Source organism: Cervus elaphus, chromosome 20, assembly GCF_910594005.1.
Source record: "Cervus elaphus chromosome 20, mCerEla1.1, whole genome shotgun sequence".
Classification (NCBI taxonomy): domain Eukaryota; kingdom Metazoa; phylum Chordata; class Mammalia; order Artiodactyla; family Cervidae; genus Cervus; species Cervus elaphus.
Genome location: NC_057834.1, coordinates 113,679,888 through 113,700,388, shown reverse-complemented (window position 1 = coordinate 113,700,388; position 20,501 = coordinate 113,679,888). Strand labels below are relative to the sequence as shown.

Here is a 20,501-nt window from a genome sequence, read left to right as displayed (position 1 = left end):
TATTGGCCTAAAAACAATTTCCTTTGGGTGGAAGCCCCAACATCTCTGTTAGAGTTTTTGAAAAGTACTACATTTATACAGCATTTGGGGGCTTCCCTAGGAGCTCAGATGGTAAAGCATCTGCCTGCAATGCAGAAGACCTGGGTTCAGTCCCTGATCGGGAAGGTCCCTGGTAGTTAAGGTCCCCTGGAGAAGGAAATGGCAACCCACTCCAGTATTCTTGCCTGGAGAATTCCATGGACAGAGGAGCCTGGTGGGTTAGAGTCCATGGCGTCATGAAGAGTCAGACGCGACTGAGCGACTAACATACAGCATTTACTATATAAATGTTGAAAAACCTAGTACCTAGTACCTATGTGGCTCCATGGATTGAAATCGATTATTTTCCTCAGTTCTTTTAGAACTCATCAAATTGAGGCTGCTCCAACCAGCTCTGCTGTTGATGGATTTAAGGCAAATCTTGTCTTTAAGGAGATTGAGAAGAAGCTTGAAGATGTAAGTACAATTTATGTAAAATACTACCAGGAGGATCCTGGGCTAGTGGAAGCAGATACAGATTTCGAGTGTTGCCATGAAGTGGTATAAGTTGAAAATTTATATCATATTGTCAAGTATCGAGTGTATTTTAGATTTCTCAGTGTCTGTTATGGCTTCCTTGTAATTCTGGTAAAAGTGCATTCAGAGATATGTAAATCTCCAGATTTGAGTTATATAAAGGGATTAAAATCTGTTTTGGTGTAATTTCCTTCTGGATTAAAAAGATCTTACTTAGAATCATTCAAGAGAATAATATTTAAGGAGCCTTAACCTGGTAGGCTGCCGTATGGGGTCGCACAGAGTCGGACACTACTGAAGCAACTTAGCAGCAGCAGCAGCAGCAAGAGCATCTAATATTAAAAGTCCTTTTAAAAAGAAATTTTTTGCGTTTGAGTTTTTCAGAGTTTTCAAATCTGTTTTTCTTGTTGTAAAAATGAGCTCATCAAGAGAATTATACAGAAACATACAAATAAGAAAAATTTAAAATCTCCTGAAATGCCATTACTGAGAGCCTTCTAAAGTGTTAACAGTAGATGATATTCTCTCTGTGTATATGAATATACAGTTTTACATAACCAGGATCATACAATACATGTTGAATTTTTAAGTTTATATATGCGGACCTATGTTTATGTTCAGTAATTAGTTCTTGATAGATAATAATCATACTAAAGCAACCTAATAGTAACTCTTTCTCCAAAAAGAGAGTTGTTCCCTTGGGTAAAATTAGACGTTTACATCATTGTTTCATTTAAAGACATTGGAATTTCATAATTGATTTTAATTTTACACATCTATGAAACTGACCAGTGGGCTGAAATAAAAAGATTCAAAACACTTAAAGTGTGAAGTTCACTCATGTTAGAGGCACAGTGTGAAGACAAACATTGTGCATATCTTGACGCTCCCTTATTGTAACACAAAGGCTTTCTTAACATCTTAAGATGGTTGTGCTGTGGGTGTGATTGCACTGAATAGCTAATGTGACTGACATGTCTTGACAAAGTACCCTGCATTTCAAGAATTTTCATAATGATCACCAGTCTTCCTGAGGTAGAGAGGGCCAGGGTTGACTGTTTCCAGCAGGCAGGCACTGTCCCAGCAGCTTGCAGACCTATTCTGCCACCATCTTGCAAGGATACACCTGCATTGGTCTACTTGTTGTTTTATAACCAGCTTATTTCTTGATAGTATGTTCCTTACTCATAGATATAAACCCTTACCATCAGTTTTAATGCCCCAAAGTACACGTTTGATTATAAATATCACCATCTATTTAACTAGTCTCTTGTGATGAACATTGGGTTGTATTTAAATCTTGCAAAAAATAAAGGTGTAATAAATTTCCTTTTGCACTCATCTTTAGGTACTTAATGCCATGATACATATCCACCAAAAAGAGGGTACTTACTAATTTACAGACTCAATGATAGTTCATGAGATTGACTGTTTTTTCTTCACCCTATCTCCAGTGCTTTGTTGACTGGTTTTTAAAAAAACCTTTCCCAAGAGTAGAAAAGTATATATGCTTATTGTTTTTGAAATTTCTTTCATTACAAGTGTCCACTAAGATGAAGTTGGACTTGCTAATGCCTGAAAAAAATTTTTTTAATGACATCAGTATTTGCCTGCAGGGTATCCCATAAGATAGTTACTTCTGCCAGGTTTTACCATTTTTTAGCATTATTCTGTCAAAAAAAAAGTTTAGAGAGTATCTGGTATGTCTGTATGTCAACCATTAAATACTTCATTATTGGGATTAACAAAACAGTGGTGTTTTTATTTCGCAATATTCTTTTAACTTTGCGAACGTTTGCCTCTTTCTCCCATTTTAATTCTTCTCCCTCTGTAACCTCTCTTGTGTGGACCTTGTCCCCTTATTTTTTCTCTCCTTCTCACGATTGTCAGTTTTCTAAATGTTTGCTGTGCCAGAAAGTGAAAGTATTGGAATCTTTTGTCAATTCATACATTTTCTGCATTAGGAAAAAAGAAATCTGGCAAGAGATTTTATTTCCACTTTTGTCTTTGTTAGCAGTACCCCATTACCCTTCTTTGAATTCTGTCTTAATTTTTTGTTCCTATTCAGTTTACCACAGGACCTACTCCTTGACCTTTTGCTACTCAAAAAGAAGTACTTTTCTTCAAGTAAGGAGGCACTTAGAACTATTTGTGATCTCCAGTTTCGCAAAAGATGTGTAGTTTCTTTACACTTTTAACTCTCTCCTTGTTCATTTCCTTACCCTCTCTCACTCCCTCTTCAATTGAAAATGTCTTATTGGCTAAAGGATTCGAAGAGGATCAGTTGGTTCTCAAAAGTAACAGCAGATACAAAGTTAGTCTACATCTGTCTTAAGGAAGTGGGAGAAATTTCCAAGTATTCAGGTAGAGTTTCTAAACATTTGCTGTGCTTTCCTGCTCTAACTTGGTGTCTGCCATAACTATTCCTGAGGCCTTGTGCAAGCAGATGTCATAGATGCAGCAGGAAGTGTTTGTTCATGTGCTGTCGGCTCCAGAGGAGGTCTGGCTCTTTGGGTGGCCCAGACACGAGCATTACTAATCTACTTTTCTAGGTTACCTCCGCAGAACCCTGAAGGATAAAGGATTTTAAGGAATGTGGAAAAAACTTTGAACTTTCTTTTAATTTATGCATGGTGACAGAAACTACTTTTATAGGCTAAAGTTTGGAAGTATTGATGTAACCAACTTTGCCATATGGTATGAGTAAATGGAAAGAGCACTGAATTTGAAGTTAAACCGACCTGAATTTGAGTTCTGGTTGTATTACTTACTTGTCATATGTCACTTCCCCTCAGGGAACATTAAAGTTTAGTGGTAAGACAGACATGGCAAAAATTTCCTAGGAAAAAAAAATGGCTTTGACAAGAAACCTGCATGTGGGTTATGTGCAAAGGGCTATCAAAGTGTCCAGTAGAGAAAGAAAAGCCTTTCCAGAGGAGTTAGCATGTGAACTGAGACTTGAATTGGTGAAGTTGGGTAGGAATGGAGAATAGGAAGAGGTGAGTGAACTCAGACAGGGCATAAGTAAGGGCACAGAAGCGCATACGTTCATGGCATTCAAAATGGTCAGAACAAAAAAGCCCTGAGGAGGATGAAAAAAAGGCTGAAGGTAAGAACATATAAATATCCTTCAGGTTACGAAGACTCTAGAATGATATATAAAGACAGATTTTATCCTGTAGGCTGTAGGGAGCCATCCAAATTCAAATCTGAAAGTGATATTTATGTTAGTGTTAGGTGGGTTTGTATTAGGTGGGTTAGTTGGCAATAGGATAGAGAATAGTCTAAAGGGTTCTTAACCTTTTAGATCCCTAGTTGTTGTTTCTGCCTAATGAGCTAATATTAATACCTGTCCAGCTACTTACAGGGTTTTATGAAAATTAAAGAAATAATGTATATAAAAAGCACTTTAAAAAAAAGCACTTGAAAACTTTATAGCTGCCCAAAGATTGTTATTGCTATTAATAATTTTTCCTAGAGTTAGCTTAAAATAATTTGAGATCTTTTAAGGGAACCAAAATAATAGAATTTATCTCCTTCACTTAAAAAAAAATCTGACAGTCATTTTGGTTTCTTGATTTAACTAGAAAATGTTGGTAGTTGGTCTCAGGACACATGTGCGATTTGCCTCCATGGAGGTTGAAATAAGTAGGCCTAGACTCAATAATTTTAGAATAGCTTCTTTGGAATCCTAAGATCCATGGTTGATTCCAGATAGGTTCAGGTTTATTATCTGTGTACAGGAAAAAGATTGACACACCCACTAGGATGACTAAAATGAAAAAGACAGACAAAAGTGCTGATAAGGATATGGAGAAATTGGAACCTTCATTTGTTGCTAGTAGGATGTAACATGACACAGCTACTTTAGAAAACAGTTTGATAATTCCTCAAAAAGTTACACATCACCTTATAACATAAATTTTAACTTCTAAATGTAAACCTAAGAGGAATTAGAGCCTATCTATGTCCATGTAAAAACTTGGACACAAATGTGCATAGCAGTATTACTCATAAAACGGGGAAACAGCTGTCAGTTGATGAATGGCTAAACAAAATGTGCTGCCTGCATACAGTGGAATATTACTTGGTCATGAAAAAGAATTAATTTCTGATACATGCTTCAGAATGGATGAACCTTAAAAGCATTATGATAAGTGAAAGAAGCCAGTCATAAAAGATCATATATTGTATAATTCTGTTTGTATGAAACATCCAGAATAAGCAAATTCACCAAGACAGAAAGTAGATACGTATTTGGCAGGGGTTGGTGGAAGGAGAGAATGGTGAGGTAGAGGGTGACTGCTAATGGGTGTTGGCTTCTTTTGGGGGTGATGAAAATGTTTTAAAGTTAGATAGTGGTGTTGGTTGCACAACTTCGAATATACTAAAATACCACTAAACTATCTACTTTAACAGGATAAATTATATGGTATATAAATTATATCTCAGTGAATTTGTTATAAAAAACAAGGCCCAACAAAAAGAAAGAACTTAGGTCGGTATCTCTGCCTACATAGAAACAGAGGTGAGTATCTAGTAGTAATTATTTGAGTATTTCAGGTAGTTAGCACAGTGCCTGAGCATAGTAAACACTGAAATCTTTGTTAGAAGAACAAATATTATGTTCTTCTAACCAAAAGAAAAATCTTGGATATAAATTATTGCAGGGATGTAAGGCTAAAAAAAAAAAAAAAGTGGAAGTAAAAGCTATTAGAAATTGTAAGACTCAAAAGGTAGTAAGTTCTAAAATAAATATAAAAAGATCAATGTATTTTCCATATATTTGCAATAACTCAGTAAAAATATAATGAAAAATATATTACTAACAAGAGCAATATAAAATAACTAAGAATACACTTAGCAAGAAATGTACAAAAGCTTATGTGGGGGGAAATGACAGAATATTCCCAAGGGACCTCAAGGAAAACTTGAAGATATAACATATTCATGAATGGGAGTTCTTAATATTATAAGGTAATTATTCTCCATCAAACAGATCCATGTATTTTATGTAACCCTGTTTAAACCCAATAGCATTTTGGGGTGAAAAACTAACTAAATGATTATAATGTACATCTAGAAGAAAAAAAATGTTGTAACAAATCCAAGCATAGTGAAGAATATTTGGAAGATTATGGAAATTTTGGGATTCCCTGTAGCTCAGATGATAAAGAATCCTCCTGCAATGCAGGAGACCCAGGTTCGATCCTTGGGTCAGGAAGATCCCCTGAAAAAGGAAATGGCAACCCACTCTAGTATTCTTGCCTGGAGAATCCTAGGGACAGAGGAGCCTGGTGGGCTGCAGTCCATTGGGTTGCAAAGAATTGGACACAACTGAGTGAATAACTCACACGCACATGGAAGTTTACTATATAAAGAGTAAAGTAGATTTATAAAGCTATAATACTGGCACAGGAATAGCAGACAGATCATAGAGTGAAATAATGGGAAAAAATACTAACATTTATTGAGCAGTTACTCTGTGTTTTGTGGGTATTTAAGTACTGTACAACTTTATGAGGATAGCTACTATTATTAACTCCATTTCACAGAAAAGAAAACAGATTGAGAGAGGTTTATTAACTTGCTCAGGGTTATATAAGTACATGGCAGAGCAAGAATTCAAACTTATGCTGTTTCAAATTCATTGTTATTAATTAGCAAAGTTGAATTCTTGGAGTTTAACTTTATATAAATGAGTTTATATAAAAATACTTAGATACAAGAATGTTATTTACAGCATTGTTTTAAGAGCCAGAAATTAGGACTAACCTAAATATCAAGCAACAGCTGTGCTGTGCTGAGTCACTCAGTTGTGTCCGATTCTTTGCGACCCCGTGGACTGTAGCCCACCAGGCTCCTCCGTCCATGGGTATTCTCCAGGCAAGAATACTAGAGTGGATTGCCATGTCCTCCTCCAGGGACCTTTCTAACCCAGGGATCGAACCCAGGTCTCCCGCACTGCAGGTGGCTTCTTTACCAGCTGGGCCACCAGGGAAGCCCATGAGTACTGGAGTGGGTAGCCCATCCCTTCTCTAAGGGATCTTCCCAACCCGGGAATCGAACCAGAATCTTCTGCATTGCAGGCGGATTCTTAACCAGCTAGCCACCAGGGAAGCCCATCAAGCAACAGAGAATAAAGTGTAGTGAACTTCTACAATTAAAGACTGTGTATAGTCATTTAAAATTATGTAGAAGAATTCTTAATGACACAGTAGTAAGGATAGATATATTAAACTGAAAGGTGGATTACAAATTAGTATAGTATATACTGTGATCCCATTTAAAAAGTGTATATGCAGAGAAAAAAAGATAGAGGGGATTTATATCAAAATGTTATTTTCTTAAGTGGTGATGAAATTGTGAATGATTTCTATTTTCTTTTTCTTCATCAATATTTTCTATTTTTCTGCAGTATGATATATTTACTTGCAATGAAGTTATTGTGTCTGTGTGCTTTTTCAGGGGGAGTGTGTGAGTTATTTACCCTGCCACCCGGCTTAGGGTGTCCTCTGTGCTCCCATCCATCATAGAGATCATAGTGTGTTATCATTTACCCTTCTGACTCTATAGAGCCTGAAACAAAGTTTGGTGACAGTCATGGTTTCAGTCAATCAGTATTTCAGTAAGAAAAGAGGAAACAGAGTGGGAATGAAGGGAAGAGGGAAGGAGAAAGGAAACCACCCTACAGAGATATGTATCTGAGGTTATTTTTTCAGCCTCATTCCCCAAGATCCAAAAGTAGGTGGTGGATGGGATATTACTCGTATAATTCTTTATACTAATCCAGAAAATGAGTTGAACCACTTATATTTAAATTCTGATTGTGGAACACCAAACATACATGTGAAGGAATTTACCTGCTAGAAAAAAAGAAGGGGTAGAGTTCCTATGTTTTGAGAGGCCAGAGTGGATCTTCTAGAAATTATTGAGACAAATGAAGCCTATTGCAATAGAAAGTGCTGCTGTGCCACCCACTCCCCAATTCCCCTTTTCCTTCCACTGGTTGTATCCAGAAAGCCATTTTAATCAGAAGATTTGGCAGATGAGGGAGTTGCTGCCTGGTTACCTTTCGGATTTTCTGGGTGAAAGATCCTAAGGGAGCCTGGGGACTTGCCTGCTGCCCAGCAGCTCATGTCATATATCTGCTTAAACATTTAATTTGGGGGCAAAGCCAGAGGAGTGAACTTAATATAACTCTGTGTTGTTTTTCTTTCCAGGAAGGTGAGCAGTTTGTGAAGAAAATTGGTGGTATTTTTGCCTTCAAGGTGAAGGATGGCCCTGGGGGTAAAGAAGCCACCTGGGTGGTGGACGTGAAGAACGGCAAAGGATCAGTGCTGCCTAACTCAGGTCAGTGCGGTGATGACCTCACTGATAGGAGCACTGACAAGCTCACAGAGGAAGATGGGGGCCTGCCTTGGTGGCCCCAGAAGTGCTGGCTTTAGATATTGTCAAGCACTGGGGAATCTTTGGGAATAGGATAGGTCCTGTCTGTTTTCCTCCCAAAGATTGTGAGGCTCCATCACTGTGGCTAGCGTTAGGCTTTGGAACTAGGCAACCTTGGGTTTAGAGTCCTGGTCCTGCCACTCACAGATTCTGGCCTTAAATTATTTCACTTCTCTGAGCTTTGTTTTTTTTTCATTTGTAAATGGGAATAATAAATGGTTCCTATTTCATAGGATTCGTGAGGGGATTAAGAGAATTGTCTGCTAATTAACCTGTGAAGCACATGGGTCAGTGTATGGCTACATGTCCTCAAAAGACCTGTCTATACTCACTATCTCCACTTCCTCTCATCTCAGTGTTTCTTGAACCTACTCCAGTCAGCCTTTGTCAGCTCATCATTATTCCAGAACTGTTCTTGTCAAGGTCATAAGTAACCACCATATTGTTAACTTCAGTGGTTAATTCCCAGTTCTGATAATATTACTTTTCCAGGCTTTCTTCCTACCTATTGGGTGTTCCTTCTTGGCCTCTCCCTGTTTTTTCCTCATCTCTAAGTGTGTAAATGTTGGTGCTCTAAGGCTCAGTTCTATCTACATTCACTCCCTGGGGCTCTCATCTAATCTCATGCTTTTCAAACCATCTCCACACTGATGACTCCCAGATATCTTAGTGTGAACTCAGACATTGAACTCCAAGGTGTATATCCAGCTGCTTAACTAACAGATTTACTTGGATACTTACTAAGTATCTGCTGATATTCCATTTTGATAAATTGCCCCTTTGTTTAACCAATTTCTCCGTCTAAAATCCTTGAAGTCATGCTTGGCTCTTTTTCTTTTAACTGAAGTATCATTGACTTACAGTGCTGTTCCAGTCTCCGCTGTACATGCCATGTGATTGGCCCTAGTCTTCTCTTTCTTACTACATCTTCCTCACTTTGCTGCAGTCATAGTGGCTTCCTTGCTGTGGCTTGAATGTAAGGTATTCCCAGTTCCGGAACTTTCTACTGCCTGGGATCATCATCCCTCAGATATCCTCATGGCTGGTCCTTGCATTTGCTTTGGATTTTTGCCTAAATGTCACCTTCTCAGTGAGTGTTTCCCCAGCCACACTTCTAAATCACACCTCATTACCATTCCCTATTGTCCTTTTCTGCCTTACTTTTCTTTATAGCACTTACCTCCATCTGATATACTGTATCTTATTTATTTGCTTATTATCCATCCCCCACTTGAGTTGTAAGCTGCATGGAGGCAGAGCTTTTGCTTCTTAGGTTCACTGCTGCATTCACAGTGCCTAGAATAATATCTGATACCTGGTAGGCCTTCAATAAAATAGATAATAAAAATGAACAGCAGAATGAATGAGTGATGCTTAGTAAGCATTCAGTAAATGGTAGCTATATTGTATGTTATGTTTCTCTCTTTGAAGAGAACCTGATGCAATTGAGAGAGGTGGTCTAGGGACACTAGCTTTTTTGAAAAAAATGAAAGTCAAGAGCTGTGTTTTAGAGGATGAAGCTGCTGCAGTAGACATGATGAATTAGCAAGGAAGAAATCAGAGGCAGAGAGCGCAATTAAGAGAATGGATGATACCACCATCCAAGTAAGCAAAAAGGATAGCTTGAGTGTTGGCAGTGTTAAAAGTGTTTGTTAGGTGGTAGTCACCAGGAGTGTTTGGGGTGAAATTGATGGTACCTGAACTGTGAAGGAAGAGGAGTTCTATCAATACTCGTAGGGTTATTGAGATCAAATAAAGCCCAGGTATGTGAAGCTCTCAGCATAGAGAGAGCTCAGTGAGTGCTGGCATAGTAACAGCAGCAGCAGCACTTAATTTCCTAAAGTCACTAGGAGTCCTTTCTTGGAATATTAGGATCTAATCCAGCTATAAATCAAGTCCAGCTCTCTCAATTTGCTAACTTTTTTCTCCCTGCTCTTTGATGTTATCTATCTACAAGAGAATTGGATTTTCTAAATTGTAAATACCTTAATGCTTTTTAAAACACAATAGTATTAATATTATTAGCTTTCTACAAAGTTAAATACTTTTCTACTAAGTTAAATACTTAGATTTACACTTAAAAAACATGTACAGAATCTATATGCTGAAAATTATAAAACATTAACAAAGGAAATCAAAGAAAACCTAACTGAATGGAGGGAAATAACATATTCTTAGATTGGAAGACTCAGTTGAATAAAGGTGTCACTTCTCAAATTCATCTATGGACTAAATACAATTTCTACCAAAATTCCAGCAAGACTTTTCTTAGTCATAGACAAGCTTATTTAAAAATTTATATGGAAAATCATAGGCCCTAGGATAGCTTAAAAATCATTACAAAAAAACAATAAAGTGGGAAGAATTACTCTACCTGGTATTAAGGCTTATTGTTATTATTTTTTATTATTGGAGTGTACTTATTTTACACTACCGTCAGTTTCTGCTGTGTAGCAAAGTGAATCAGCCTTATGTAAACATGTCAGTGTTAGTTGCTCAGTTGTATCCAACTCTGTGACCCCATGGACCATATAGCCTACCAGACTCCTCTGTCCATGGAGTTCTCCAGGCAAGAATACTAGAGTGGGTTGCCATTCCCTTCTCCAGGGGATCTTCCCAACCCAGGAGTTGAACTCGGGCGTCCCACATTGTAGGCAGATTCTTTACCATCTGAGCCACCAGGGAAACCCTATACGTATACATACATCCCTTCTTTTTTGGATTTCCATCCATTTAGGTCGCCACAGGGCACAGAGTAGAGGTCTCTGTGCTGCAGTAGATTCTCATTGGTTATCTGTTTTATACATAGTAATGTGTATATGTTAATCCCAATCTCTCAACCCATCCCACCCCTCCCCCCAAAAATACCATAATTTTTAAGACTTTAGACCTTTTTTCATGTAATGAGAAAATTTTGTTACAGGCAAAGATGGAATGGCTGTTAAATCACAGTCCTTTTAAGGGTTACCCCTGCATTCTAAGACATAGAAAAATTTTTAATTTCCAATATTGTTTTAGTTAATAATATGGGCATCATATGCTTTAATAGTTTATCCCCATCCTAGTCCGTTTGAGCTGCTTTATCGAGCATACCACAGCTTGGGTGGCGGATAAACAACAGGAATTTATCTGTCATAGTTCTGGTGACTGGAAGTCCAAGATCAGGACATTGCTATGATCACATTTAGTGAGGCCCCTCTTCCTGGTTCATAGCCAGTGCTTTCTTACTGTGGGCTCACATTGTCGAAGGGCTCAGGGTCTCTCTGAAGCCTCTTAATAAGGCATAAATCCTATGCATAAGGGCTCTACTGTCATGACCCCGGAAGGCCCTCCATACTAATACTATAGCATCAAGCATTAGGATTTCAGCATATGAGTTTTGGGGGGATACAGACATTCAGACGATAGCAACTGCTTTTTTTTTTTTTTTTTGATTAAGGCAAAGATTAGCTAACTGGTGGGCCATAATTTGATATTATTACTGTTATCAGTTGTAGTGCTATTAGAGTACTGTTGTTATACTGATTACCTAAAACACTGACTGCTGAAAATTTTAATTTCTTGGTGGATTTTTCCTTTGGCACTTGAAACCTCTCATTTGTCCAAAGTAGACATGGCTGATTTTGCAAGAAGAATTTAGAGTCTTTGTGATATGGCCTTTTTGCCATTATACTTTGATTATAGTATTAAAATTATTATTTTAAAAACTTTGTTTTTATATAAGTAATACATAATCAAGTATGAAAAATAGAGAAATAAAATGAAAAAATTACTCTCCTATAATCTTACCATCTATATATATCAAGAGTTGACAAATGATGGCCTGTGGGCCAAATTCATCCCGCCACCTGATTTTTTGTGTTGTGTAAAATTTTTTTGATGTCTAGTCCATAAAGAAGGGCATAAATCTGAGTGTACAGGCAAATAAATGTTAACAAATGAATACATCTCCCAGCTCAAGATGTAGAATGTTGCCAGCACTCTAGAAACCTCCCGCATATCACCTCCCATCTCTGATCCTTCCCCAAAGGAACCACTATTCCAAGTTCTATCACCATAAGTTGAATTTTATTTATTTTGGAAATTCATATAGATGGAGCCATACAATATTTACTATTTGACGTGTGGCTTCTTTCATTATTGTAAGCTTCATTATATTATTGCATGTAGTGTTAGTTCATTTTTACTATGTGAATGCATCAGAATTTATTTATTCAGTTCATGGTTGATATATCTTTACATGTTTCCATTTTGGGGTGTTAGTGAATAAAGCCATTACAGACATTCTCATGTGTGTCTTTTAGTGGACATACGTATTTATCTCCATTTGGCATATAACCAGGAATAGAAATATTAACTCATGAGCTACCATATAGCCAAGTTTTCTTGTGGACATACTATTTTAATTCTCTTCTGTATTACTCTTCAGTGTTATATGAGAGTTTTATTTGCTCCACATTTTTGACAGTACTTTGGTAATTTAGTTTTTTTTTTTAAAGTCAAGTTCTTTAAGGTATAATTTATGTACAATAAAATCTACCTTTTTTAGATTACAATTCTATGAATTTAGATAAATGCCTACAGTTGTATCCCACTACCAAAAATCAACATACAGAATATTTCAAAAAAATGTCCTCGTCTCCTTTTGTAGTCAATCCCCTTCTCTCATGCTCAGGCCCTGGCAACCCCTGATCTGATTTATGTCCCTGTGGTTTCACTTTTTTCAGAACGTCACAAACTGCAAATGGAATCATGATAGCCTGCAGCTTTTTGAGCCCACTTCTTTCATGTAGTAGTTTGTTCCTTTTTTGTTGCTGAATAGTTTATCCAGTCACTGGCTGATGTATATTTGTCTTTTTTCCAGGTTTTGGCAGTTTGAATAAAGCCATTATGAACATTCATATACAGGTTTTCATGTGGATTTATGTTTTCATTTCTCTTGAGTAAACACTTAAGACTGGGATTACCAGGTTATATGGCATATGTGTTTTTAGCTTTCTAAGAAACTTCCAGGCTGTTTTCTAAAGTGACTGTAACATTTTACAGTCCCTCTAGCGTTATATTGACCTTTTAGCTGTTCATCCTCACCAGCACTGGGTATTTTTGAAGCTATTCATTGTAGTAGGTATGTTGTAGTATCTGATCTATACTTTTGATTTGCATTTTCCTGATGACTAGTGGAATTGAGCACTGTTTCATGTGCTATCTTTGGCCGTTTGGAGATCTTTTGTATGTGCCTGTTTATTTACCCATTTTTGTGTTGGTCTATCCACCCTTTTCTAATTGGGTGATAGGAGTTTTTTTTAATATTTTCTGGCTAAAAGTTCTTTGTTAAATATATGAGTTACAAATATCTTCTCCCTCTTGGTCTGCTACTGTTTTGAAACTAGTTTTGCTGGAATCCAGCTGCATGCACTTGTTTATGTATCATCTGTGGCTGCTCTGGTGCAGTAGGGGCAGGGTTGTGCTGTAGGTGCGTTGCAGTAGAGACCTAATGGCTCACAAAGCCTAAAATATGTAATGTCTGATCCTTTGCAGAAAAATTTTGTTAAGCCCAGATATCGCTAGGCATGCATCTGCTATTACTGTGTGACAAATGACCACAAACTTAGTGGTTTAAAACAACACACACATTTATTACTTCATAGCTTCCATGGGTAAGTTGGCTGAGGACAGCTTAGCTGGGTCCTCTGCATAAGGTCTTGCAGGCTGCAGTCAGCGTGTTGTCCAGGGCTGGGTTGTCATCTGGAGACTTGGCTGGAGAAGGGGTTTAAATACAAGCTCAATCATGCTGCTGCAGAAGTAACTTCCTTGCAACTGTAAGAATGATAGCATCAGGTTTTTTTTTTTTTTTTTTTTTTTACTGGTTATAGACCAGAGTCTACCCTCAGCTCCTGAAGGCCAGTACCCTGCCATGTGACTCTCTCCCTGTGCAGTATGTAGTTCACAGGATAGCAGCTAGCTTATTCAAGGCCAGCAGGAGAGTGAGACAAAGTTGGCCAGCAAGAGAGAGTCTTATATAATGTAATACAACACAAGAATGACAGACCATCACCTTTCTCACATTCTGCAGGCTAGAAGCAAGTCACAGGTCCTGACCATACTCAAGGGTAGGGGATTATACGAAGGCATGAATGAAAACTGGAAGGCAACGATCACAGGGGTCACCTTAGAGTCTGTGTGCCACAGTAGCTACTATTATTATATTGGTCTCCAAGTTTACAGATGTTTTTCCTGTACATATATAATTGAATATCTGTTTTTAAGCAAAACGTGGGTTCATGCTTATAGTTCGTTTTGTAACTGGCTTGCGTAACAGTATCATGAACAGTATAATATGAGTATCTTTTCAGGTCAGTGAAATGTAGATCCTCATCATCTAATGGCTGCATTGTACCCACTATATGAATATACCATCATTATTTAATGTATTCCCTCTTGCTAAATATCAAGATTGCTTGTGATTTATGCCACATTTTACCAGGCTGCTGTAGAGTGTATGTGAATGCCCATGTGCCCACACTAACACTGGGTGTGATTCTGTTGCAGTCAGTGACTTTTGACTAAAATGTACACATGAAACTGAACACTTTTTCTTTCTGAATGTCTGTTTTAGATAAGAAGGCTGACTGCACAATCACAATGGCTGACTCGGACTTACTGGCTTTGATGACTGGTAAAATGAATCCTCAGACGGTACGTATGATGGTGCTTATATCCTTATATTAGGTGTGTTTTGGTTTTTCCCTGATAGCTCAGTTGGTAAGAATCCACCTGCAGTACAGGAGACCTGGGTTTGATGCCTGGGCTGGGAAGATCCCCTGGAGGAGGGCACTCTAATATTCTTGCTTGGAGAACCCCCATGGACAGAGGAGCCTGGCTAGCTACAGTTCATGAGGTTGCAAAAAGTTGGACATGACTGAACGACTAAGCACAAATACACACACAGGTGGGTTTCAGCCCATTTGACTTCATCATCTGTCTCAGCCTCATCCCATAAAATCTAAAGAGGTCAAACCCACAAAACTCAGTGTTCCCCAAATGTCCACTTAGTGAATGACAAACAGTTGTGGATCTAACCACGTGCCAGCCACTGCCTTGTGTGCTAGAAATGTCCAGATGAATAAGAAACAGTTCACTTGTTCTGGGCATCCACAATTTGGTACAAGACAGGTTTGCAGAAGAATAAGTGAGCCAAATAGCCATGGTGCCCTGTCTGGCTTGTGGTTGGGGAGGGTGGAAGAAGAGAAGCCATATCTTCCTGGGCTGTCAGAGAAGGCTTCACAGAGGAAACAACACTTGGCTTTGTCCTGGGAGTGATCAGGAATCATCAGTGTACAGGTGGAGAATAGGAGTCATTCAGATAGAAGGAGGGGCCGGTGGTCACAAAGGCAAGACCTTCTATTTTCGTATCTTTGCCTGTGCTCTTTTTTTTTTCTTGTCTGAGCTGTGACTTCCTTGACAAACTCCTTGTCTTTCAAAATGAACTTAGGGACTTCCCTGGTGGTCCAGTGGTTAAGACTCTGCACTCCTAATTCACGGGCTTGTGTTCGATCCCTGGTCGGGGAACTAGATGCCACATGCTACAACCAAGAGTTCACATTCTGCAACTAAAGGTCCGTTATGCTACAAGTGAGAACCGACATAGCCAAATAAATAAATATTAATATAACAAAACAACATGAATTTAGATGTTATGTTTAAAGACCTCCTACCACATTGTTGGGGAGCTATAGTCAGTCCCTCTTCTGGGCCACTTGCTGGACTGCTAGCCTAGTACTTGTTTCATTATGCTAGTCATAATGTGCCTGTCTCTTCCCCATTAGATTTAGATTGTGTTTGTCTCAAGGAAACAAACCACATCTTGTTCACCCTTGTGTCTTTAGAACTTAACATGGTGCCTGGTGTGCATGCATGCTAAGTTGTGTCAGTCGTGTCCAAGCCTTTGTGACCCTGTGAACTGTAGCCCGCTGGGCTCCTCTGTCCATGGGATTCTCCAGGCAAGAATACTGGAGTGGGTTGCCATGCCCTCCTCCAGGGTCTTCCGGATCCAGGGATCGAACCTGCGTCTATGTCTTTGGCTTTGGCAGGCAGGTTCTTCATCACTAGCACCACCATTTGTATTTCTCTAAAATGTATTTATGCCTTGTATAGATTTTTCAGGCCTCCAGTTGTCTGGGGTCTTCTTATACCCTTTAGTTGCACAATGTTGAGTAAACTTGATATATGTTATCCGTAGATAGTACAAAGGAAACTAGGATGCTGCTTCCATTATAACTTTATTTTTGTTGTTGTTGACTCAGCCTGATTTGTTTCAGGTCTTGTTCCTGTGGTACCCTCGTAATTTGAAAGATTAGATAAAACAACTAAATCTGACTCCTACTTGTATTCCTTTTAAAAATGGTTATTCTAAGCAACTAAGCACATTTCAGCTGATGGATTGACAAGTGAGAGACTTACATCTATGACGTTTCAACTGAATACACACATTGACACTGACATTTCCACCCACTGCACCCTCTTCAAAATCTGGAGAGAACAGAGGCCACCAGTGTCAGAGCTGGCACGTCCCCCTTCCCACCCACTGCAGCCCAGCCACTGTGCACTCCATACACTCACTTGGTAGCGTGGTCAGGCTTCACACTCCACTGCCTTTGTTCTCTCATTTTATCTGTTTACCACCCATTTGGAGAGTGAAGTGTCAGCTTACTTTTCCTGAACACCTGTTAGCACCCAGAGGAATTAAAGATAAATGTGGGAGACCTTTGCGTTAATGTGCTAATGTTCATATCTTCTCTAGAGTGCACAGGCTTTAGTAGTTGTGGTGCACAGACTTAAATTTGCCCTGCAGCATATGTGGAATCTACCTGGACCAGGGTTCAAACTCATGTTCCCTGCATTGGAAGGCAGATTTTTAACCACTGGACCAGCAGGAAAATCCTCCCAGGCAGTTGTTAAATGGAAGAAGTTGTATCTCTGCACTTGGGACTGGTTTGAGTCTCCTTATTGAGCCAAAGATACACACAGGTGCCTCAGTCTCAGCAGGCTGCTCTGCCTCCCTCTGTAGGGAATACAAAAAAGGGAGAAAAATGGTGACGTTTCATTGCATAGATGCATCTGTAATCAAATCCCAAGTTTCTAAGTATGTTACACATTTGCTTTTCCTCCCTGCTGGCAGACCCACTGAACGTGTAATGTTTTTAAATAAAATCAGTCTAGCATGAGCCCACTCTGCCTAATATGTGGAAGATGTACCTCCTTTGAGGAAGACAGGTAATGGCAGACTCAATTTCTAAGAGAACAGATTTTGGAAAAGTGTTCCTTTTGACTGCTCTGTGTAAAGCATGACTTTTACAAATTCATCCTTGTGATGAATCAGGTGCTAAATCTATTATGGAAAGCCAAGTTTCATATTTTGAAGAAAGTTTGAGACCTGGATAAATAAATCATCTTGGGGCTGGATAGTTTAGTGCATGTGTGCTAAGGCATTTCAGTCATGTCCAATTCTTTCTGACCCTATGGATAATCTAGAAATATCAGTGATCTCAAAACAAAAAAAGCAAATACTAAATGTTATTTTTTCTTCCTCACAGGCCTTCTTTCAAGGCAAGTTGAAAATCAATGGCAACATGGGTCTGGCTATGAAATTACAAAATCTCCAGCTTCAGCCTGGCAAAGCTAAGCTGTGAACTCCCTTTGCCTCCTTTGAAGATCAAGATGAGATATATAGATATATATCCATATATTTCATTGTCAGAACTTAGATTGAAACTATACATTGGGAAATAGCATGAGATTTGTTTTTAAATGGGTGTGATCAATTCTGTTTTTTCTAAGCACTGGGTGAATAGAACCTGATGGTTTACTACTGCTTTGCTGAGTTGCAAACAACTGTGCATTACAGAGTTAATGTGGTAATTATGGTTTGGGGGTAAAATTGAGTTTTAGAATAAAGTTAGAAATAGCAAAATACAAAACATATGTAAACAGAAGCTCTCATTTTGCTAATAATGTATACTTGAAGATTATTCTGCTGAAATTTCCAGTTTTCCTTGGGAAAATGAGGGAAGAAACAGAATACCATTATTAGCTGACCAGTAATTAATGTTGTGCATTTAATGACATTAATATATTTCCCAGTGATAATTTTTAAAATTCTGTACTGGGATTTTTGTTTTAAAAAAAATAAACTTTAAAAATTTGAATTTCATGCCATCAAAGTGGCATTTTCTTCCCAAATCAAAGAAATGTGATCAAAGCTTGGGAGTAAAAATCTACCACTGAACCCAGGCCTATTTTTTAAAATAAAAATATTTTTAAATGAGATTTGTTCTTGAAAAAATCAGTGTGTAAGAGTCACAAAATGCTGTTTTGAAAGTAATTCAGTGAATGGAGTTTGCTTTGAGATGCACAGTTTTCAAATTATAATCTTGTATTAATTTAAATTTGTAACATTCTTAATTATAATTTTCCTTTTTCGTATGTTAGTTTAACCACATTTATCTTCCTAGTTTTTCTAATGCTAATGTCATTTCTAATAACTCAGTAAAATGTGGGGTAAAATAATGTTTTTGGAAGAATATTTAATATCAAAATTAAAATAGCTCTTCCTCATTGCCTTTGTTTTTACTGTGTATATTATTTTTGTTCAAAGTTTTCCAAATGATGGAGAGTAAGAGAAAAACTTGAGATTTACCATCTGTGTTACCTAGACTACTGTCTACTGGTACTTTGGCATAATCAGCCACTAGTTCTTGATTAGGGAGGTGCTGTGTTGTGGTGGAAAGAGCACTTGACTAGAAGTTAGGAGTCTTGTTTCTCTTAGGCAAATAAGTAACTGTCTGTCTGAACCTTTTTCCTAAACTGTTAAAAGAGAGAATTTAAGATGGTCTCTACGGCTCCTTCTGCTCTGATAATCTTGTGAGTCTCTTAGTAGAACCTTTGGGAGACATCCAGACCCCACCTTTCTTCTGTTAAGATGGTTACTTCACCCAAAGGTGGTTGGAGGTAAAAAGCCAGGTGGTTTCATTTGTTTGTTTAAATACTTGGAGTCTCTAATAATGAAATCAGGACTGTGGATCCGATCCCCCTAGACCATTTAACTTTGCATGTTCTGCAACCAGCAGAACAGTGTTTGGGGCTAGGGAAAGGTGGTAAATAAGCCAGTATAAGTTGACCTCAGGTCCCCAAAATGAATTCAGAACACAGACTTACTTCCTAATCATGGTTGCTTTTTACTCTCTGAAGAAATAAAGGCTTCAAGAAAATTGTTCCAACGAAATGTGTGACTTCTTTGTAGTTTGGATTTGCTGCTGTGTTCTGTCTTCCCTTATTCCAGGTAGCAGGAGATATTTGTTATAGCCTTTAGGATGAACCTGAAAAAAAAACAAAACAACAACAGGTTCTTGGGGTAGAGATAGATAGATTCATGTGTAAATACAATTTATATGTATAATAGAGAAGTACTTTATGATAAAAATATAGCAGCAGTTTAATTTCTAGGGAAGCATCATGGTTTGGAGGAAAGAGGTTAACAAATCTGGGGTAAAACTGATGCTGTTACGTGTTTCGCTACTTGAGCGGATTGAGCTTCAGTTACCTGATTTATAAAGTGGAGATATTAATATTGACCTCCTACGATTATTGAGACTCTAGAAAGAGAACATATGTAAAATACCTAAGTTAGTGTTAGGTGTACATCCTAGTCATTCTTAGTTCCCCATACTGAAGTGTGAGTTCCCTTATTCTCCCCGCCTTTTGTCTCTGTGATGTGTGATACGATGTTTGTAGGGTTTTGTTTTTTTTTAGTGTTCTATTTTTTGAGTCTTTTCTCATTTGTTGATTCACTGAACAAATATATCTTGTGTGCCTACTGTCTATAGGGTACCATACTGAGGGTAATGCTAGGCACTGGAGATAGCAGTGAGCTCCTCACCTAATAGTGCTTACAGCCTAGTGGGAGAGACATCAGTCAAAGAATCATTATTACAGACTGATATGCCATATGGGGGATGGTCAGGGTGCTGTGATGGAGAGTCATAGTGAGGGGCCTCTTTTGATACAGTGGTTGAGGGAGACATCTCTGAGGAGGTAATATTTAAGCTGAGATCTACAGTTTGAGAAATGAACCATGCAAAGAATCATTCAGGAAAGGAAAGATGCCTGGCTTGTTCTACAAATTGCAAGAGGGCCAGTGTGAATGGAATATAATGACCTGGAACTAAAGGCCCAGGATGAAGTTGAATAGATAAACAGGAGCCAGTTATATTGGCATTTGTTTTTTTTGTTTTTTTTTTTTTAATTTTTTTATTAGTTGGAGGCTAATTACTTCACAACATTTCAGTGGGTTTTGTCATACATTGATATGAATCAGCCATAGATTTACACTTATTCCCCATCCCGATCCCCCCTCCCATCTCCCTCTCCACCCGATTCCTCTGGGTCTTCCCAGTGCACCAGGCCCAAGCACTTGTCTCATGCATCCCACCTGGGCTGGT

General features: G+C 38.2%; 1 protein-coding gene across 3 annotated transcripts in view; it reads left to right on the top strand.

Moving 5' to 3' along the window:
• The window catches only part of LOC122677962 (sterol carrier protein 2), a 103,030-nt gene extending 84,412 nt beyond the window's left edge, over positions 1 to 18,618 (top strand). For 2 of the 3 annotated variants that reach the window (XM_043878304.1, XM_043878303.1), the window contains 4 exons: positions 393 to 495; positions 7,779 to 7,908; positions 14,621 to 14,700; positions 17,598 to 18,618. In XM_043878304.1, coding sequence (XP_043734239.1) covers positions 393 to 495; positions 7,779 to 7,908; positions 14,621 to 14,700; positions 17,598 to 17,693 — 409 coding nt within the window. In that variant the 3' untranslated portion in view covers positions 17,694 to 18,618. Of the gene's footprint in view, positions 1 to 392; positions 496 to 7,778; positions 7,909 to 14,620; positions 14,701 to 17,597 lie in introns of those variants that run through there. The other variant, XM_043878305.1, reaches the window with a different exon arrangement.
• Positions 18,619 to 20,501: the final 1,883 nt, after the last annotated feature.